Below are 17,716 nucleotides of genomic sequence, written 5' to 3'. Positions count from 1 at the left end.
TTAAATAAACTACAAAGAAATGAAATATCTTGTTATATGAAAGACTAAACATAACTTAGAAGATTTCAGAGTACCTATTGAATATGATAAAAGCACAAAGAAAAGGATTTCCAGGCAAAACAAGTGTTAAGTTGAGCACTCATTACAGAATCTTAATTTATTTAGTGAATCAGTGTGGATTGTGTTTGTAAGACAGTTATAAACTTGTGTAGGCAGAGGCCCCCAGATTTAAGGAACCTGGACAAGATTAATCAACACATGGGTAAGATAGTTAAGGAAGTTCTGGCAAAAAATGACATTTGAGAATCACAAGCTTCATCTGTCAGTTTGAGGCTTTGTTTGATGTTGGCACCAGAGACTTTTTCTTCATAAGCCAAGTCTGTAGCCTTCTGATCTTGCATAATGGAGCTAGACCTCTGTTTTGGTGGTTGAAAGGGATTGTGATTTGCTCTCAAACTGGCACCCTGCTGCTAGCCATGCTGATTTAGCAGCAGTGTTTCCGTGTTCCCTCTTCACACCTTTCTGGGATGAAGATGCCCTTGATTAATGAACACAGCTCCAAAGAGACAGGTTCACACATAGAACAGTGGAGTGGCATTAGCATTTGGCCCTTGATTTTTCAACTGAGAATACTATTTAGAAAAATGCAAATATCATTATTGCCATGTCCACAAGCAGCTGCATTCAAAGCAGTGGCTCCCTGACTTTTAAAGAAGCTGGCCCTGTCCGTTAAGCAGATGGAATAGGCATCATTCCTGAGGCTGCCAGGTTATAATGGTTGAGAAGACTCTGAAGCAGGTGGCCCTTTCTTTCAATGACCATGAACATCAGCCAAAAAAAAATTTGTTGGCTGCCAAATGCCATCTAGGAATACGACCACATAATGAGTGGCTTTTCAATCCAAATTACATATGCATGCTAAGGAAAGCTAAAAATGGTAAGAACAAAAATAATGGGAAGAACAAAAGCCTCTTATTCTTATTAACAGAATGACTACAGGATGAGTTTAGTATGTAATTTTTCTGCTGAAGAATTTTTTTGTTAGCCATCAGATATAGTGGACCAAAAACTCACTTCACTAGGTTGTATATTAATTGTTCTCTGAAGCTTGAAGAACACTTAGATATCATAGTGTCATCTGTACCCCAGGACAAATCAAAAATCTGATTTTCATAATTATAAATTGATAAATTAACCATATTGGCTAATTTGATTGCATACATTATTTTTATATGCTTATGACAAACACTGTGATATAATGACAGATGTACATAATGTGCAATGATTAAATAAAACCAATAGTTTATAACATATCAACTACGTGTATTGGAAGGATATTTGAAATCTATTAATAGCAATTCTGAAATGAGTAAAAGATCTGACTAGATATTCTCAAATAAAGCCATGTGAATCGCCAATGACTAAATGAGTGTAATGTTTTCAAGCTTTCCCAATGACTCCAATAATAGTCAAGGTTTTGAACCACTTATACTTTAATTAGAGTAGCTGTACAATGCTCTGTTTCAGACTCAGTAAGGGTACTAAAAGCCTTAATAACAAATAAGTAATTTAACTCACAGATTTTTTCCTCTGGACTCAAGTACCGCAGCATTATTTGGATCAATGACAAGAATAGTGTCTTCTTCAATTGGCCCAAGTCCTCTTTGCTGGTAAACAAACTTGCTGTCAAAAGAGCTAAATAAAACACATGAGAACAGAAAATAAACAACCAGAAACTCCTTAACAAGTTCAGAACACTCACTTAAGATACTCAATACAGATCATAAGAAAGGCTGAGATACATTTGATTTCACTGTCTGTCTCTTGGATTATAACGTATACCATATCCATGTAAGGTGGTCAGGGGAGCAGCAACACTGACTTTGCTAAGAAATATGCTCTCAGACACATCAGTCCCAAATCTTCGCTCTGGCAAGACTTCCCTAGAAGAGTTAAAATCTGCATTAGGGTTTGCAGCATGTTGATTTAGAAATGCTAGAGTAACTAAAATCTTAAAAAAAAAAATCTCTTCAAGCTTTATACTTTTTTTTTTTTTTGATAACTAGGGTTTGAACTTAGGGCCTTGTGTTGACTAGGAAAGCATTATGCCACTTGAGAAACATCTTTTTGCCAGTCCTAGGGTTTGAACTCAGGGCCTGGGCACTGTCACTAAGCTTCTTTTTGTTCAAGGCTGGCATTTTACCACTTGAGCCGCAGCACCATTTCTGGCTTTTCCTGTTTATGTGGTACTGTTCATGCATGCTTGGCAAGCATTCTACCACTAAGCTACATTCCCAGCCCATTGAGCACATCTATAGCTCTTTCTGCTTTAGTTATTTTTTTGATACTGTCTCTCTCTCTCTCTCTGCCTGGGTCAACTTGGACTGTCATCTTTCTGTATACATTTCTCAGAGTAGTTGGGAGAATAGCTTTTTGTAGTTGCAATGGGGTTTTGTGAACTTTTGCCAGGGCTTGCCTTGAACTGAGTCTCTTGATCTCTGCCTTCCAAGTAGCTTAAGATTACAATTGTGAGCTGCTGTGCTTAAACAAAATTTTAACTTCTATAGCTATTTTCTTTTAAATTATAAGAGAAATATCACTATTTTTACATCCTACAATGATAACATAGTGATTGTAAAAATATTACTGTGCTTATTTTCTGAACACAAGGGTTTAAACAACATTGAAAATGTTTCAAAAGCACAAAACAGAATTAATTCTTGAAACAAAAATATGCCTAGAGGTGTAAAACTTTTTCTACTTAACAGCTTTTCCATAAGTAAAAATGGACAATAGACTAATTTACAGAAATGGAAGAGAGTAATTTAAATTTTCAAAAGCAAAGTGCTGCATCAACACACAGTTGTGATAGGTATACACATACACACACACATTGCAATCCCAATGAAACAGGTGAACATAACAATTTCTGCATTTTAACTCAGTACCTTCTGAGTTACAATTAGATACCAGGAGCATACATATTCTTACTTTAAATTTAAATTTTACTTAAAGTTTTAGTAATACATTTCTCTAAATTGACCACTGTTCCCAGGTACAGTGGTTCACGTCTGTAATTCCAACTATTTGAGGGGCAAAGATAAGGGGGTCAGCTCTGATACCAGTCTTGGCAGTAGAAAAAGTGAGCAAGACACTAGCTCAAAAGCACTGTGGATGTGGTACCTGTAGGAGAGATGTTAAGAGGAGGATAGTGATCTAAGGCTAATCTGGGCAAAGCTGCCACACTCTATCTGAAAAATTACTAAAAGTGAAAACCGAAGAAAGGGGAGAATAAAAGGAAAAAAGAAAAATGAAAAGCAAAACAAACAAAAAGAGCTAGGGATGTGGCTCAAGAAGTAGAGCTCTTGACAAACAAGTGCAAGATCTTAGATTTAAGCCTCACTTCAAACAAATGATTATCACTGTCAATTTTGTTTCATGAACTATAGGAGTTTTTATTTATGCTTATAGGATATATTCCTAGACTTCTGAAACCAGAGATAGTACCCAAGCTTTTGTATACTATGCTTTTTTCTATGATCTACATCAGTGATGATGATTTGTTTCTGTTAGAGACAGTAAGAGATAACAGAAACAAATAACAAAATAACACAGAACAATATATTGTAAAAACATGCCAGCATCACTACTCATGACTTTTGGCTCAATTAGTAAGGGAAATAAGTGTTACTTGAACACAAGTACTGAGATACCACAACAGTATCTCAATGTGGTACTGGAAATGCCTGAGAAGTGACTCCTGAGAGGTAGAGAATCTGTTGTATAAAAGATGATTCATTTTCTGTTGAGGAGGAAGAGTTCATTATGCAAATCAGAGCTGCACTCGATTACAAATTTAGTGCAGAATTATTTCTGGAACTTCCTTCTTATTTCTGGAATTTGCCTTTTAAAACTTTTGGGTCCTGGTTACTGCTAGTAACTGAGTCTATAAACCATAAACCAGAAGGACTATTGCATATGTGAACAGGGCAAATGACAATAAACTTTTATATCAGCTGATAAGAGAGAGAAGTCTGAAGCATGGAAGAGAGTAATTTAAATTTTCAAAAGCAAAGTACTGCATCAACACATAGTTGTGACAGGTATACACATACACACACACACATTGCAATCCCAATGAAATCAATGGTTGGCCAAAAAACATTTCTGTGAAAGACAACTTCCTTTATAGCATCAAGAAAATCTGTGAAAAGACTATTATTATTTTATCTTATTTTTTATAAGATTTTATTGTGAAAATACTGTACAGAGGGGTTACAGTTACATGAGCAAGGTAATGAGTACTTTTCTTATCAAGCATTGTTGCCTCTCCTTTGTTTTTCCCCTACCATCCCTTCTATCCCACCTCCACAACTACAACCCCCCTGTCCCCCCCCTCCACCTAAATTGTAAAGTGTCTTGTACATCTCATTGTTGCAATGGGTCCACCTGTATCCCTATTTAAACATTTTGTTTTTTCCCTTCCCCTCCCCAAATTATACCAACATCAAATACAGTGAAAAGAGGGGTTAGAGTGGGGAAGGGACATACAAAGAGTATTATTATTATTTTATAAGTTAACTGTATATACAAAATTATCTGAATAATATTATTTGTTGAGATATATCTGTAGTTTGGGAAGCTGCAGATTGCTCACATCTGCCATAGATCCATTCATCAGTTATTGGTATTTTTATGGAACTGATGAAGAGTCCCAGTAGGAGATCAAAATATTGTAAGGTATATTCTCCTGCCACGTTCACACAATTAGCTGATCTTATTGACTCTTAACAGCCTGTGAGGTATATTTTTCCTAAAAGATAACAATAAGTCCCTGAAGTAGACCTCATTAATGATGCACTCAATTGAGCACAAAATATTGATTCAGTTTTGTCAACTAAAACTTAAGTAAAACTGTTTACATATGCTTTTATGTGCAGTTAAAACCCCACTGCAGTATCTATGAAAATACATACATTTATGCAACAGCAGTACTCCACTAGCAAGACAAAGTGATATATTAATTATTAATTGAAATGTGAAGTTTTGTTAGATCACACCACAGTAAGAAAATATAAGATATGAAATCATGGGAGTGGGTAAAGGGCACATGTATAGTTACTCATTGTTGCTAGCAGGAATGCCAAGGAATTTATCCTATATCTTAAAATATTTTCCATAAGAAGTTCTTTAAACACTTTAACTATTCTCTTAGAAATCAAACATACTGAATTAAATTATCCATATCTTTTTTCCCAACTTAATCATTACATTAGATAAGTACAGTTTAGCTAATCTAAGACAGTGTGATCTCATGTAATAAGATGAGGCCCCTGTTTTCATTATTTCTTGTAAGGTTCACATTTTATGATCCTCATTATTTTGGTGTACTTCACTGCTTAGTAAATGTCTACCTAAATAATAAAATTATGTGTTCACTGACCATTGAAAGTTAGAAAATTGAATTGAGGTAATTGTAGATTCACATGCAGTTGTAAGAAGTGACAGAGATTTTCTTTTTTTTTTTTGTGACAGAGGTTTTCATGTACACTGTTCTCCATTTCCCACAATGGTAGCATTTTGCAAAAGTATATACAATATCACAACTAGGACACCAGCATGGATAAGGCCCATTGCTTTATATTTCAATTTTTCTTTTCCGTTTTTATTCTTAATGATTTATTTACTTGATCAAAAAACATATTAGTATATTACTTTTCTATTTGTTTTTTTTTACTTAGAATTGAGTACTACCAAAAAACTACTCAATCTGTTTAGTTCATACCTGTGCTCTATTCTGTTTGTAGTGCTGTGATACTGCTAACAGTTGATTGCAATAGCAGTTCCATGGCTCCCTGCATATCCACATAAACTGCTGCATACAAGGTCTCAGCACACTTAAATCTAATTTTAACATTCTTCTTTGCCCAATGATGAACCATGATATATTTACTTGCTACTGGTTTTCCACAGGGCAGTAGTTTCCCCACTGTTACAACTCTGGAAAATTATAGCTACTTTTCTCTGTATTATTATTCACTTAAATATTCATGATCAGCCTTGAATCTCTGATCATATAATTTGGGGGGAAATATTCTCATATAACTTATTGAAAGGGAGAAAATAAAATAGTAACCCTCCCTCAGGACAAACACTGAACTGTGTAAACCTTTTCTTATGGCTCTAGCTTACTTCTCCAGACACTCAAATATTTACAAAGATAAATTATTCACTGGTAGCTCTGAGTTACACAGAAATGTTGGGCTTGGCTTCCAAGGGGGAAAAAAAGAAGATGTGATAAGGAAGAAAGATAAACAGGTAACACCCACAGACCTGAGTAAATCTGGTCAAAAGAAAATGTAATTGATGAATAGGCACATGAGCAACATAGTTTACCAAAACATAAAATAATCCATATGTTGCTGCCACAATACAATTTTTGTTTTTGCATCTATACTTATATTCTTTTTCTAGTAATATAAGAGTTTGAAGATTATCCATTTTTTATTTTGTTATTCTACTTTTTGGCGTGGTAATAGTAAATTGTGAAAAAGCAAATGAAGAAACTGAAAGAAAATAAACAACAGAACTAAATAATCAGACTTTTTTGTTTGTTTGTTTTTTGGTCCATAGTGAGTCTTGAACTTGGGGCCTGGGCAATGTCCCTGAGCTCTTTTTGCTCAAGGTTAGCACTCTACCACTTTAAGACACAGCACGACTTTCAGTTTTCTAATAGTACGTTGGAGATAAGAGTCTCATGGACTTTCCTGCGTGGGCTGGTTTTGAAGAGTAGCTAGGCTTACAGGCATGAGACACTAATGCTGGGCCAGACTTTTATAATTACAGGTTGGATCCACAGAGACTATCAGCTTTCTCAATTATCAAGATGTAGTTCCCAGTATCTTACTTACAATGCGACAATTAAAAATTAGGGAAGTTTTATCTATTTCATTCACTACCACAAATTAGATTTATGTCTTCTGTATGCTAAAAGTGTATTTTATTTGATTTATAAAACTAATCACTTCCTTATATCTTTATAATAATTATACATTTTATCATTACACTTAGCTAGGACCCATTAAGAATCTCAGTCATTAGGCAAGTTCTTGAATTTACCAACTTTTTAATGTAACTTCAAATCTACAAAACAAAGAAAAAAAGAACAAGAATAAAACAAAAAAATATAAAACAGCACAGAAGAAACAAAACATAATTAAGCAAAATCCAATATGAAATTATCTACTTATAGTTGCATCATTTAAATATATTAATTTATTTCAGTTACATAAACAATTTATTTTAGTTACATAAGAAAAAAAATGTAACTCTTAAGGAAGAACATAGGCTAAAAGGAATTAACCACAGCTAAATAGGCCTAACCACTTCATTTAAAATCCATGTGACGCTCCTTAACAGATGTCTGTATGTTTAAACTGGCAGGATCAAGGGACATTCAATCACTCAATTGATTGGTTGTCTGGTACTAATCTTTTCATGTGGGATGGCTGCAGTTTCATGGAACAAATAGCTAGTCTCTGGTGTTATACAAGGCACATAATAAAATAAATAGACTTTTTCTTAAATGAGAAAATTGCACATACACGCACATGGAACCTACCAATAACAAAAGAGCATATAAATTCTTTTGTAATTCTATGAAAAGTAACCCTTGAATAGTTCACAAATGGATGTCTGATTAGGGAATGGATACACCGTTGCTATGTGAACTGCTTATTTAGTGTTGTAAAGCAGCTCTACCCCACATCATAAGCTGCAGAGAGGTCTTTATTTCAACCACATTTAACTTTATACAGGATATAATAACACCCTGCATATTTCACACAGTGCCTGCAGCACTGATGATTTTTGTTTGCTTCTCTAAAAAAGAACTAGATGAAAAGACTGAACTGTAGCTTATGGGCTAGAATCCATCAGTTCTTTATTTTAGCAGTTTGAATTCCCCATTAATGATTTTGCACATTAGCAACTAATCAAACAGTTTAGATAAGGCTGAGAAAAAAAGGTTCCACTATATTCATACACACACACACACACACACACATACACACACACACACTAAACTTCTGTGCAATCAATCAATCAAAATTAAGGCACTGAAAAATAAATAATAGTAATGTGAAAAAAGATGTGGAATATAATATTGGTGAAATTACATGAAAAAAGGAGTTAGAGAAACAACTATAGGTTTTAATATTGATGATATTACATGAAATAAGGAGTTAGAGAAACAACTATAGGTTTTTCAACTGAGAAAATAAAGGAAACTATACCTTCAATATTAGTAAAGCAAAGTCAGACAAAAGTGAGGCATTCTGGATGGAGTAAAATTTAAATAGTATGTTAAAACAATTAACTTTTGGGTATATACACATTTTCAAAAGGGAAAAGTAAAAGACCATGAAGAAAAGGGGAGGCAAAGATAGATAGAAGAATGATTCTTTAAGTGCCAAAAATGGCCTGCAGCATGAATTGCCAACCAGAAATGAAGAGAGTGAAGAACTTGGCTTCTGGCTTGGGATTCTGTTCAGTCAATAAGGCATTTGGCGCAAGTCATTTAATGAAGTGTATGATGCTACTTCACAGTATGAAGCAGTTACTAAAGCCTTGACATTTTAAACAAAGAAACTGATAGCTAGGAAGTTCAAATGTCATGATGTAGGTATCAAAGCTAGAAAGCAGTAAACAAGACATTAGGATCTCTTGTCTTAAAAAAGAAAGAAAGAAAGAATAGTACAAGGAAATCAATACTTCTATAACTTTTAGTTATGTCTGTCTACCATCAGCATTTTATTCAAATTTTGGTTTGTCTAAATCTCTATGTCTGTCTTCTATTAATCCCTCTTCTGAACCATTTGAATAAGATGAGAATTATCAGTGGATGCTAAATCCTTGAGGAAGTGTTGATTAAACGTAGGGTATTTGCAGGATCTTAAATTGTATCCTCACAAATGATGTACTAATTGAATGATTTAAAAAATTGTAATTAAGCCAGGCACCAGTGGCTCAAGCCTATAATCTTAGCTCCTCAGGAGGTTAAGATCTGAGGATCACGGTTCAAAGCCAGCCTGGCCAGGAAAAGTCCTTATCTCCAATAAACCGCCAGAAAACTGTTAGTGTTGCTGTGGCTCAAGTGGTAGAGTGCTTGCCTTGAGCTGAAGAGCTGAGGGACAGCGCGTAGGCCCAGAGTTCAAGCCCCACAATGGACACAAAAAAAAGAAAGAAAGAAAGAAAACAAGGGAAGGGGTAACAATGTTTGACAAGAAATTTACTCACTGCCTTACTGTAAACCCTCTGTACAGTGTCTTTACAATAAAATAAAGTTTAAAAAAAAGTAAAAGAAAAATCTCCTAGGAATGGAGATCTTCCAGAGTAAAATCTCTCTCTCTCTCTTTCTCTCTCTCTCTCTTTATAGGTATATATACCTACATATATCTAGGTATAGATATTATATATACCTAAATAGATTATATACATAGGATATATATATATATATATAATTATTTTACACCTTAGCAGCTAATCAGTTTAGATAAGGCTGAGAAAAAAATGCTCCACTATATTCACACACACACACACACACACACACACACACACACACACACACAACCAGACTAGGGATAAATAATCATTATTTATAACTACCTATATTTATATCTATAAAGAGGTATATATATAGATATAGGCATACATATATAGATATATAGGTAAATATAAGTATCTATTCAGTATATACAAGTATATATATATATGTATACCTATCTATAAATCTAGCTCTATTTATCAATATCTATATACATCTATCTTTCTCTATATAAATATACATATTTATATACCTATATATCTAGATATGTAGAGAGAATATATATATATCTTATACATATGTGTGCATATACCTATATATATACATATATACTATATTATATAAAGAGAAGAAATGGAATGGTAATGAAATAAACTACAAGAAATGAAGCATGTACCATAAAACAGGGAGGAAATGGCTTGAGTGTAGAAGTAGAAGAGATGTGGAATATGGAAGCATTCTTTTTATAGAACTCTGTTTTCTCTCAGATATAAAGACACTAGAAGCCATTCAGTAGCTTTGAGTTCTATTCTCTAGACTTAATTAAGTGGGACATGGAAGAAATGTCAGATGTGAAGGCAGAACCCCAAACAGGTATCTTAACAGAGGTTCTAGAAAACTGAGACAAATCTTGAAATTGGTATTTCTCTTCAAGTTTGAAAGAAAGATCTCTAAAATAATACATCTAGGCAAAATGAGAGAATGGTTTGTGAGTTATCTACAGAATGCCAACAAGAGTTGGTTTCTCTGTGAACAAATCTTGAAAAATATGAACCATTCAAAAGAACCATTTATAAAGACATCAAACTCTTGTTTATTAAAGAGACCTATTATCAAGATAAGAGGGACAGTTCACAATCTGACTAATTGGGACTTAAGATGGTGTCTGGGATGGGGTCAAAGGGGGAGTGAAATGAAGTTGGAGTGATGGCACAAATCAAGAGGCATTGTATACATTCATTATTTTGTTAAATGGCAAAAATATTAATACATATCGTAAAAATTAAGAACAGTGAAGGAAGGGGTGGGATGGGAGGGGTGGGTGAGAATGTTGAAAGGGGTGATATTCATCAAGATGCACTGTATTCAGAAACTGCTTTTTTGAATGGCAAATCCTTTGTACAACTACTTATAGATAATAAAAAAACAGTCCCTCCTCCCAAAATGATGTCTGTAAACATAAACAATGCTAAGTCTAACGATGTGGACAAAACTAGAATAGATTGAACTCAATAGTTTTTTTTTTTAATATTGAGTGAATTTCTGGGAAAAATTACAGCAAAATTTCATGAAATGTTATATGAAGGAATTTCAATCAAAAGCAACACAATAATAGAAATAGCAGAAAAAAGTGAAATAGGGTAGGGGGAACAACACTTGCCTGGTAATATGTTATACCCTGGGTGTGGTCCCCAGAATCACATGAAAAATAAAACTAAAAGGAAATACAACTATTCATACTAATCAATATTTATAATACACATCTCTAGTTAGGAATAACATATGAAGTAGCTTGGCTGCTTCTAGATGAAACACATTAATTTCATATGAAACCACAGTGCTTTTGGATGAAAATAAGAGCAGCAAGAAGATTGGTAAATATGTGTGGTAAATATGAAACTATTGGCATGGGAATATGGAAGCAAATCCACTTTACATTACTGTCATGAGGGTACACTTTGATTTGAATTGAACAAAGGAGACACTTCATAGCTTCTGGAGGGGACCATGATTGGAAATGTCATTATTGAGGGAATCCTTAACATGGAAAAAGTCCGTTCCCGGGACAATTTAAAAGACATTGGAGGAAATATGCATGCATGGGGAGGGAGTCTGTAGATAACTAGTAGCCATTTGTTTTTGTGGGTTCTCAATGTAGAGACTTGTGTCCCATGTTGTATTAATGTGACCTCAGCTTTTCTTTGGTTGAGTAATTGCTCAGAACCCCACTTTCAGGCCCTGTGTAAGGCAGAGGAGGTAAGTCAGATCAAGCAATGCTTCCAAAACTCAACTAAACAATTTTCAATTTACCTGTTATGGAACCAGCCTATCATCTCTGTGTGGTTTATGTAATGAGACTCTGAAGCTGCGAAGTAGAAGTGGAGCAGAGTTGATCTCTGCTTGGAAATGGAAACTGGGCAAAAAAGAATGGAGAAAGAAATGATCCTGGTGATGTTGCTGAGGCTACCATATCCTTTGAACTTTTCATTTCTGCCAACTAATCATTTTCTTCTTCTAGCTAGTTTTTAACTTTCTCTCATATTGGTAACTGAAAGATCTGAAACAGTACAATTTCCAAGATCCCTTTCCCACTCCAGATGAAAAGATAGATAAGGAAGACATCATTAAATACCTAAAAATGAGAAGCAGGATCCATAGTTTAGTTAAGTGAGTGAGTACATGATCTGAATCCAGCGTGGTACAGTCTAACCCTAGATGAGATACCTGAAAGAAAGGCCAAGAAGCAAGCCTTTGATTGTGGTGGTGGTTTTAAGACCTGGTAACAGCTGTTCCAGAGATAGGAGCTACTCAGATCCTGCTGGGAGGCATTTAAAGATTAAAGAGCTCTAGTTGCCAAGCTGCCCTAACATTAGGGCAGACATGAAGCTCTTTAAAGTTTCATTATTCCCTGCTGGCAGTAGGCATTTCCCATTTTGACTAGAAGAAGCTTCTTAAAGTAGCCATATTGAAGTAAGGGACATATAGGAGTTAATGGAAATCTAACAAAACAAGGGAGTAATAATCATTTTTTCAGGAGGTTAAATGGCTTAACTATTTTTACTAATATTTAGGTTGCCATGCTCATTTAGCATGGTTAGTAGAAGGGTGAGAGCTAATCAGGGTTAGTGGGCAATAATGAAGAGTAAAAGCACTTATAAAGACATTTGGTGCCATGGCAGCAAAGCAGTGTTTGGTGCTGAATATTAATTAGAAGTTATTATTAATTCCAAGTGCTATCTGATATATAAAAAATTTATCTTCTGAGAATATGGGATATGCAGTGCTTAGATTTTTTTTTAGCATTTTTTTAGATTTTTTTTTATAGAACTTAAGAATTTTGTGAGCCAAAGAAATAGGATAGGAAAGAATCTGAGGAAAATTGATACAATTAATTCAGGATCTCACTACTCTATTCCAACAATCTAACAACAAGAATACAATTTCCACCTAAGTTTTTGCTCCATTCTGTCCCATCAACATAGCATACATTATATGAAAGGGTTTTTTTTTCTTTCAACAACACATTTTTTTCTTTTAATTTTTATCATTTTTTTTTTGTGCCAATGCTAGGGCTTGCTCTTGGGGCCTGGATGCTGTCTCTGAGCTTTTATGCTCAAAGCTAGTGCTCTGGCACTTGAGCCACAGATTTACTTTTGTTTTTTTTGGATGATTAATTGGATATAAGAGTCTCATGGACTTTCTTGCCCTGGCTAGCTTGAAACCATGATCCTCAGATCTCAGACTCCAGAGTAGCTAGGATTACAGGTATGAACCACTGGCTCCTGGCTCAATCCGTGGGTTTTTAATAGAGAAAACTAAGTACTGTAATTTCTATAGTGTGATACATACACATCTATCTATCTATCTATCATCTATAGGAATACTATTCATGACTATTGTAAGAACTGAATCTAAATATTTGCTTGGAAAAACTCAATTAACAACACCAACAACAACACTCAGAGTAATTTACTTCTAAGTCTTTTCATGAACAATAAAGCAGAGAGTGACTGGAAGTAGAGATCTGAGTGCTAGAAAAGAGTTTCCTTAAAACCACATACTGTACAGATAGCTAGAGGCTGATAGACAATGCTAGAGAAAGAGTGATAACAAATTCTTTTTTTTTTTTCCGGTCGTGGGGCCTGAACTCTGGGCCTGGACCCTGTCCTTCAGCTCTTCAGCTCAAGGCTAGCACTCTACCACTTGAGCCACAGCACCAATTCTGGCTTTTTTTCTTTTTGCTTATGTGGTGCTGAGGAATCGAACCCAGGGCCTCAGGCATGCGAGGCAAGCGTTCTACCACTGAGCCACCTTCCCAGCCTGATAACAAATATTCTTACATGTGAAAGGAAAAGATGAAAAAAGAACAAAGATTTAATGAGTAACGTTCTTGTATTTGTAGTAGCATGTTTTGCCTATGCCCTGACCATGGCAAACGCACAAAAGCTCGGGAAACCAAAAGGAAATCTACTTCCACATGACAGTGGCCATCTAGACATAGGAAAGAACAGTTTTTCAGCTATCACTGTGATATTAACCACAGAAAATGCTATTGCTGGATGGCTCTTGTGTCATAGTTCCATATCATCTCCTACTCCAAGCTGGTCTTTACAGATATTCTTTTTCTGTTAAACTATTCTAGCCTCTGCTGTTTACTTTGAATGAATATCATATTAGAATAGGAAGTTGGATTTAATCCAATTTAGCTTTTTGCCAGCTGGAAGAATATCAATGGGAGAAAATGATGCTGTAATTTTCTTGTGGGGAGGGGGGAAATGTGGCTAGAAATTTATGCATAAAATATAGCAATATTCATTAAAATGAGGAATATGTTACAATGAATAGTAATAGTTTGATTTTAAAAAACACTTGTTAAAATACCATTAGACACTGAATAACAACAAAGATGATGCTTTAGTGCTGTTGGAATGAGAATACTAAGCTTAATTGTTTCCTTTGTACATAGAAGCTATTTCTTTCTGTGATAAAAATCCATGACAAGTAAAATGGATAATAAAGCAGTAACAAAGCTATCCATCTATTTTTTTTAATGCAGATTGAATTCCATGTTTACTGGCACAAAGACAGTTACATATACATTTGATCGAGTGAGTTCAATGTAATTTTAACAACATCTCTGAAAAATGGAGGAAAAAGAATTGAAGTAAATATCCCGAATGAGACCCTCTAGTAAGTCATATGGAAAAAGAAGTTTTAATTGACAAGACACTAAAGATTTTACTGTCACATGTACTCTTATAATTATTTATAATTATTTTGTTAATTAAAATAACTTGATAAATTATAGAGCAAGTTAAAAAACACATTCATGTTGAGTGTGTTTGAAAACCTATTAAAGGCAGTGTTGTTAAGTGAACCAACTCTGTGGATACCCAGGAAGGACCCGAGGCCTAGTTTTGCAACTTACTAGTATGACATTGAACAAAACATTAGGATTTTCATCCATCAAATGAAGTAAGATACAAATGACAATGGGGATAACAACCCCTACTATGAGGTGATTTTTGTGGTCCTTTAGGGCCCAGAGTAAATACTTAATAAATGCAACATTTTTACTAAAAATCTCTCCAAAACAGCCATAAAAAGAACAAATTTGAATAATAAAACATTTATTAAAATGTGAATGCTAAGGTATTAGTTCTATACACCTGGCATCCAAACAGCCCCAACCATAATGTCTAGGAATGATCTAAGGACATGGAGAGCCCAGCGGCCTTAGAGTCATTGGCCAGAACAAGAAAATAACAAAGTGCTTTATTATAGTCAACAAGTAACCTTTCTGAATGGATCACTTATCACGATCATTTTCTTCCAAGTACTGGTTGAACTAGTCTTAACATGTTTCCCCTTAGGAAGGGAAGGTAATTTCAAGGAAGAATAAGAAAACTGTTAAGTAGAATTGCATATGATTACATCTCTCTTTCCATAAACTGATAGGTAAGATCATTTTATTTAAAAGTGGATAATATATACTCTCTGCTGACATCACAGACACACATTAAAATAAGAAATATGATTTTCTTACAAAGATCATGGCCACAAAAATATTCAATGATGTATACTTGAGGCAGTGCCTAACTATATAGCACAGGGTAAGCCCTAAGCTCCCTTTGTAGCCCAGATTGGCCTCAAAGTCATGATCCATCTGCTTTAGCTTCCCAACAGCTAGGATTACCTTTGTGATCCCATGTCTAGCTTAAAACTCATCTAATCATAATTCTAGAAAAAGGAGATAGAACTAAGTGAAAGAAATAACCAAAGATATATTACAATAGAATTAGAGTATAATCATTTCATATCATTAGTTATGAATGGATCCTGGACAGTTATCACCGGCTAGTAATATCACATAAAGAGAGCCACCTAGTTTCTTCAGATCTCCATTTGGAAATATCAATACTTCTTGTTGGGAAAACAGAAAAACAACAACAACAAAAAACAAAAGTTCTCTCACTATTATCATTAGTTCAAAAAAATGAGGTTTACTTTTTAATACTAACTTACATCTTGAAGAAAATGAAGTATTACTTACTTTCTATCCCATACATGGTCACCTCTGTGGAAAATCACCAGATTATTCTTAGCATCAACAGCCACCCCAGAAACCTGGCCTGGCAACAAGTATACGCCAGGCCAATCCAGAGCCTCCTCAACATGGAAATCTAAAAAGATAAACCCATACATTTGGTGTAAAACAAAAGCTATGATAATCACATAAAAACTCACAATGGGTATAAGGACTCATGCAGTAACATCACTAGATACAGAAAAACATGTAATGAAGCAAGCCATGCTTTACAACATGCACATGCCAAGTAGCTTCTTGTACTATGAAATAGAATGACTATGACCTTGTCAAGACTATTTTCTCTCTTTTCCTGTTGATAGATGTCTGTAACGCCAGCTAATTCTTAAGTCATGAGAGACAATTTAAAACTCATCTTTTTGATAAGATTTTTAAATTTATATCTTGGGAAATGATGGTATAGTAGAATTATTTTAAAGATTCAAATGCTGTAAATAATAAGAATGAGAAATGAGCTATCATTCTATGTATATCTCATCTATCTATCTATCTATCTATCTACCTAACTACCTATAATCTATCCACTTTTCTTGAATAAATTCTGAATATTTACTATATAATAATCCTCATAATAACCATTGTCTGAAAGATACTAATATTTCTTCTAGCTTCAGTGTTCCTATAAAAATAGGCACTCTCCCTGTTGTATTTATTTTCTGGCATGAAATTTAAAAAGTGGCAAAAACAATGTGGCTGATTGATTCTCAAATTATTCTCATTTCTTTTTAAAAATTTTTTTATTGTAAAGTCAAATTATTCTCATTTCTGATCAGAGTATATTTATCCTTAGAGAATACCTGAGTTAACATATGCTAACAGTGTTAGCTGTACTAAAGACACGTAAGTATGAAGGTTATTCTAAAAACTACAGTGCCAACATTTTTTCCTTTTCCAAATTTCACCAGAGGTGCTAAGAAAGTTTTAAAAAGCACCATTGAATCTTCTTTTCACTTTCTACTCTGAAGGTTGTGGTTCCATGTAGTAAGACCCCCAAAGTCAGGCATGAAAGACTAGCAGAAGAATAGAAGCTCAGGTTTTAGACAATCATCTCTTGAAAACTTGAGAGGATGCAATGTAAAAATAAACACAAGGAAAAGTATGTTCTCATTCAAAATATGTTGACTTTGCACATAGATATATTTATATGTTCTGCCAGAATTAACAACATTCCCTTAGTGTCTTCTTTAGGCACTGAACAAAATGCTAGGTACTCAAACATGGTTTTTGATCTTGATATAAAGGTATAATGCTGATATAACAAAAACACGACAGGGATCTAGTAAGATTAAAATGGGAAGGCACAGGAACCAAATACTTATGATATGATATGGCGGGGGTTGAGCGTGGCGGGGTGACACAGAAGTGGGCTCAATTGTTTCCTGACAATTTGGTTGGGATAGCGAGGAGTGAAGGTCATTTCTAACTGCCAGAGCAGCAAACTTAGTGTGTGTACTTAATGGTGAATGGAAGAATTACGTATAAATTGTACAAAAATGCCATAGTTTGAAAAGAAACAAAGGTAAATAAGATCTTTAATTTTTTTTAAATCTTTAATCAGTATGTTTCAAGACATGGAGAAATCTAGAGATGAATTTTGTGTATGTCAAATGGATGTAGGAAGCATAAGGAGCAGGACAAGCTGTTGAACTCAGATGGGAACATGTAGTATATATCACATAAAAGAGTTTGGATTTAATAACAAGAGTGTAGTTTTTAGATATATGATGATTAATTTTGGGTATATTGCAAGTATTTATGATAGCACTAAGGCACATAGTTAGTGA

At 34.4% G+C, this 17,716-nt stretch overlaps 1 protein-coding gene across 6 annotated transcripts in view; it reads right to left on the bottom strand.

Moving 5' to 3' along the window:
* The window catches only part of Pam (peptidylglycine alpha-amidating monooxygenase), a 163,904-nt gene that overhangs the window by 23,100 nt on the left and 123,088 nt on the right, over nt 1-17,716 (bottom strand). For all 6 annotated transcript variants that reach the window (XM_013022047.1, XM_013022050.1, XM_013022048.1 and 3 more), the window contains 2 exons: nt 15,879-16,008; nt 1,579-1,695 (listed from right to left, as the gene is read on the bottom strand). In XM_013022047.1, the coding sequence (XP_012877501.1) occupies nt 1,579-1,695; nt 15,879-16,008 (247 nt within the window). The remainder of the gene's footprint in view (nt 1-1,578; nt 1,696-15,878; nt 16,009-17,716) is intronic.

This window comes from Dipodomys ordii, unplaced genomic scaffold (genome assembly GCF_000151885.1).
Source record: "Dipodomys ordii isolate 6190 unplaced genomic scaffold, Dord_2.0 Scaffold59, whole genome shotgun sequence".
NCBI classification, from domain to species: Eukaryota; Metazoa; Chordata; class Mammalia; order Rodentia; family Heteromyidae; genus Dipodomys; species Dipodomys ordii.
This window is presented reverse-complemented; position numbering and strand designations above follow the sequence as displayed.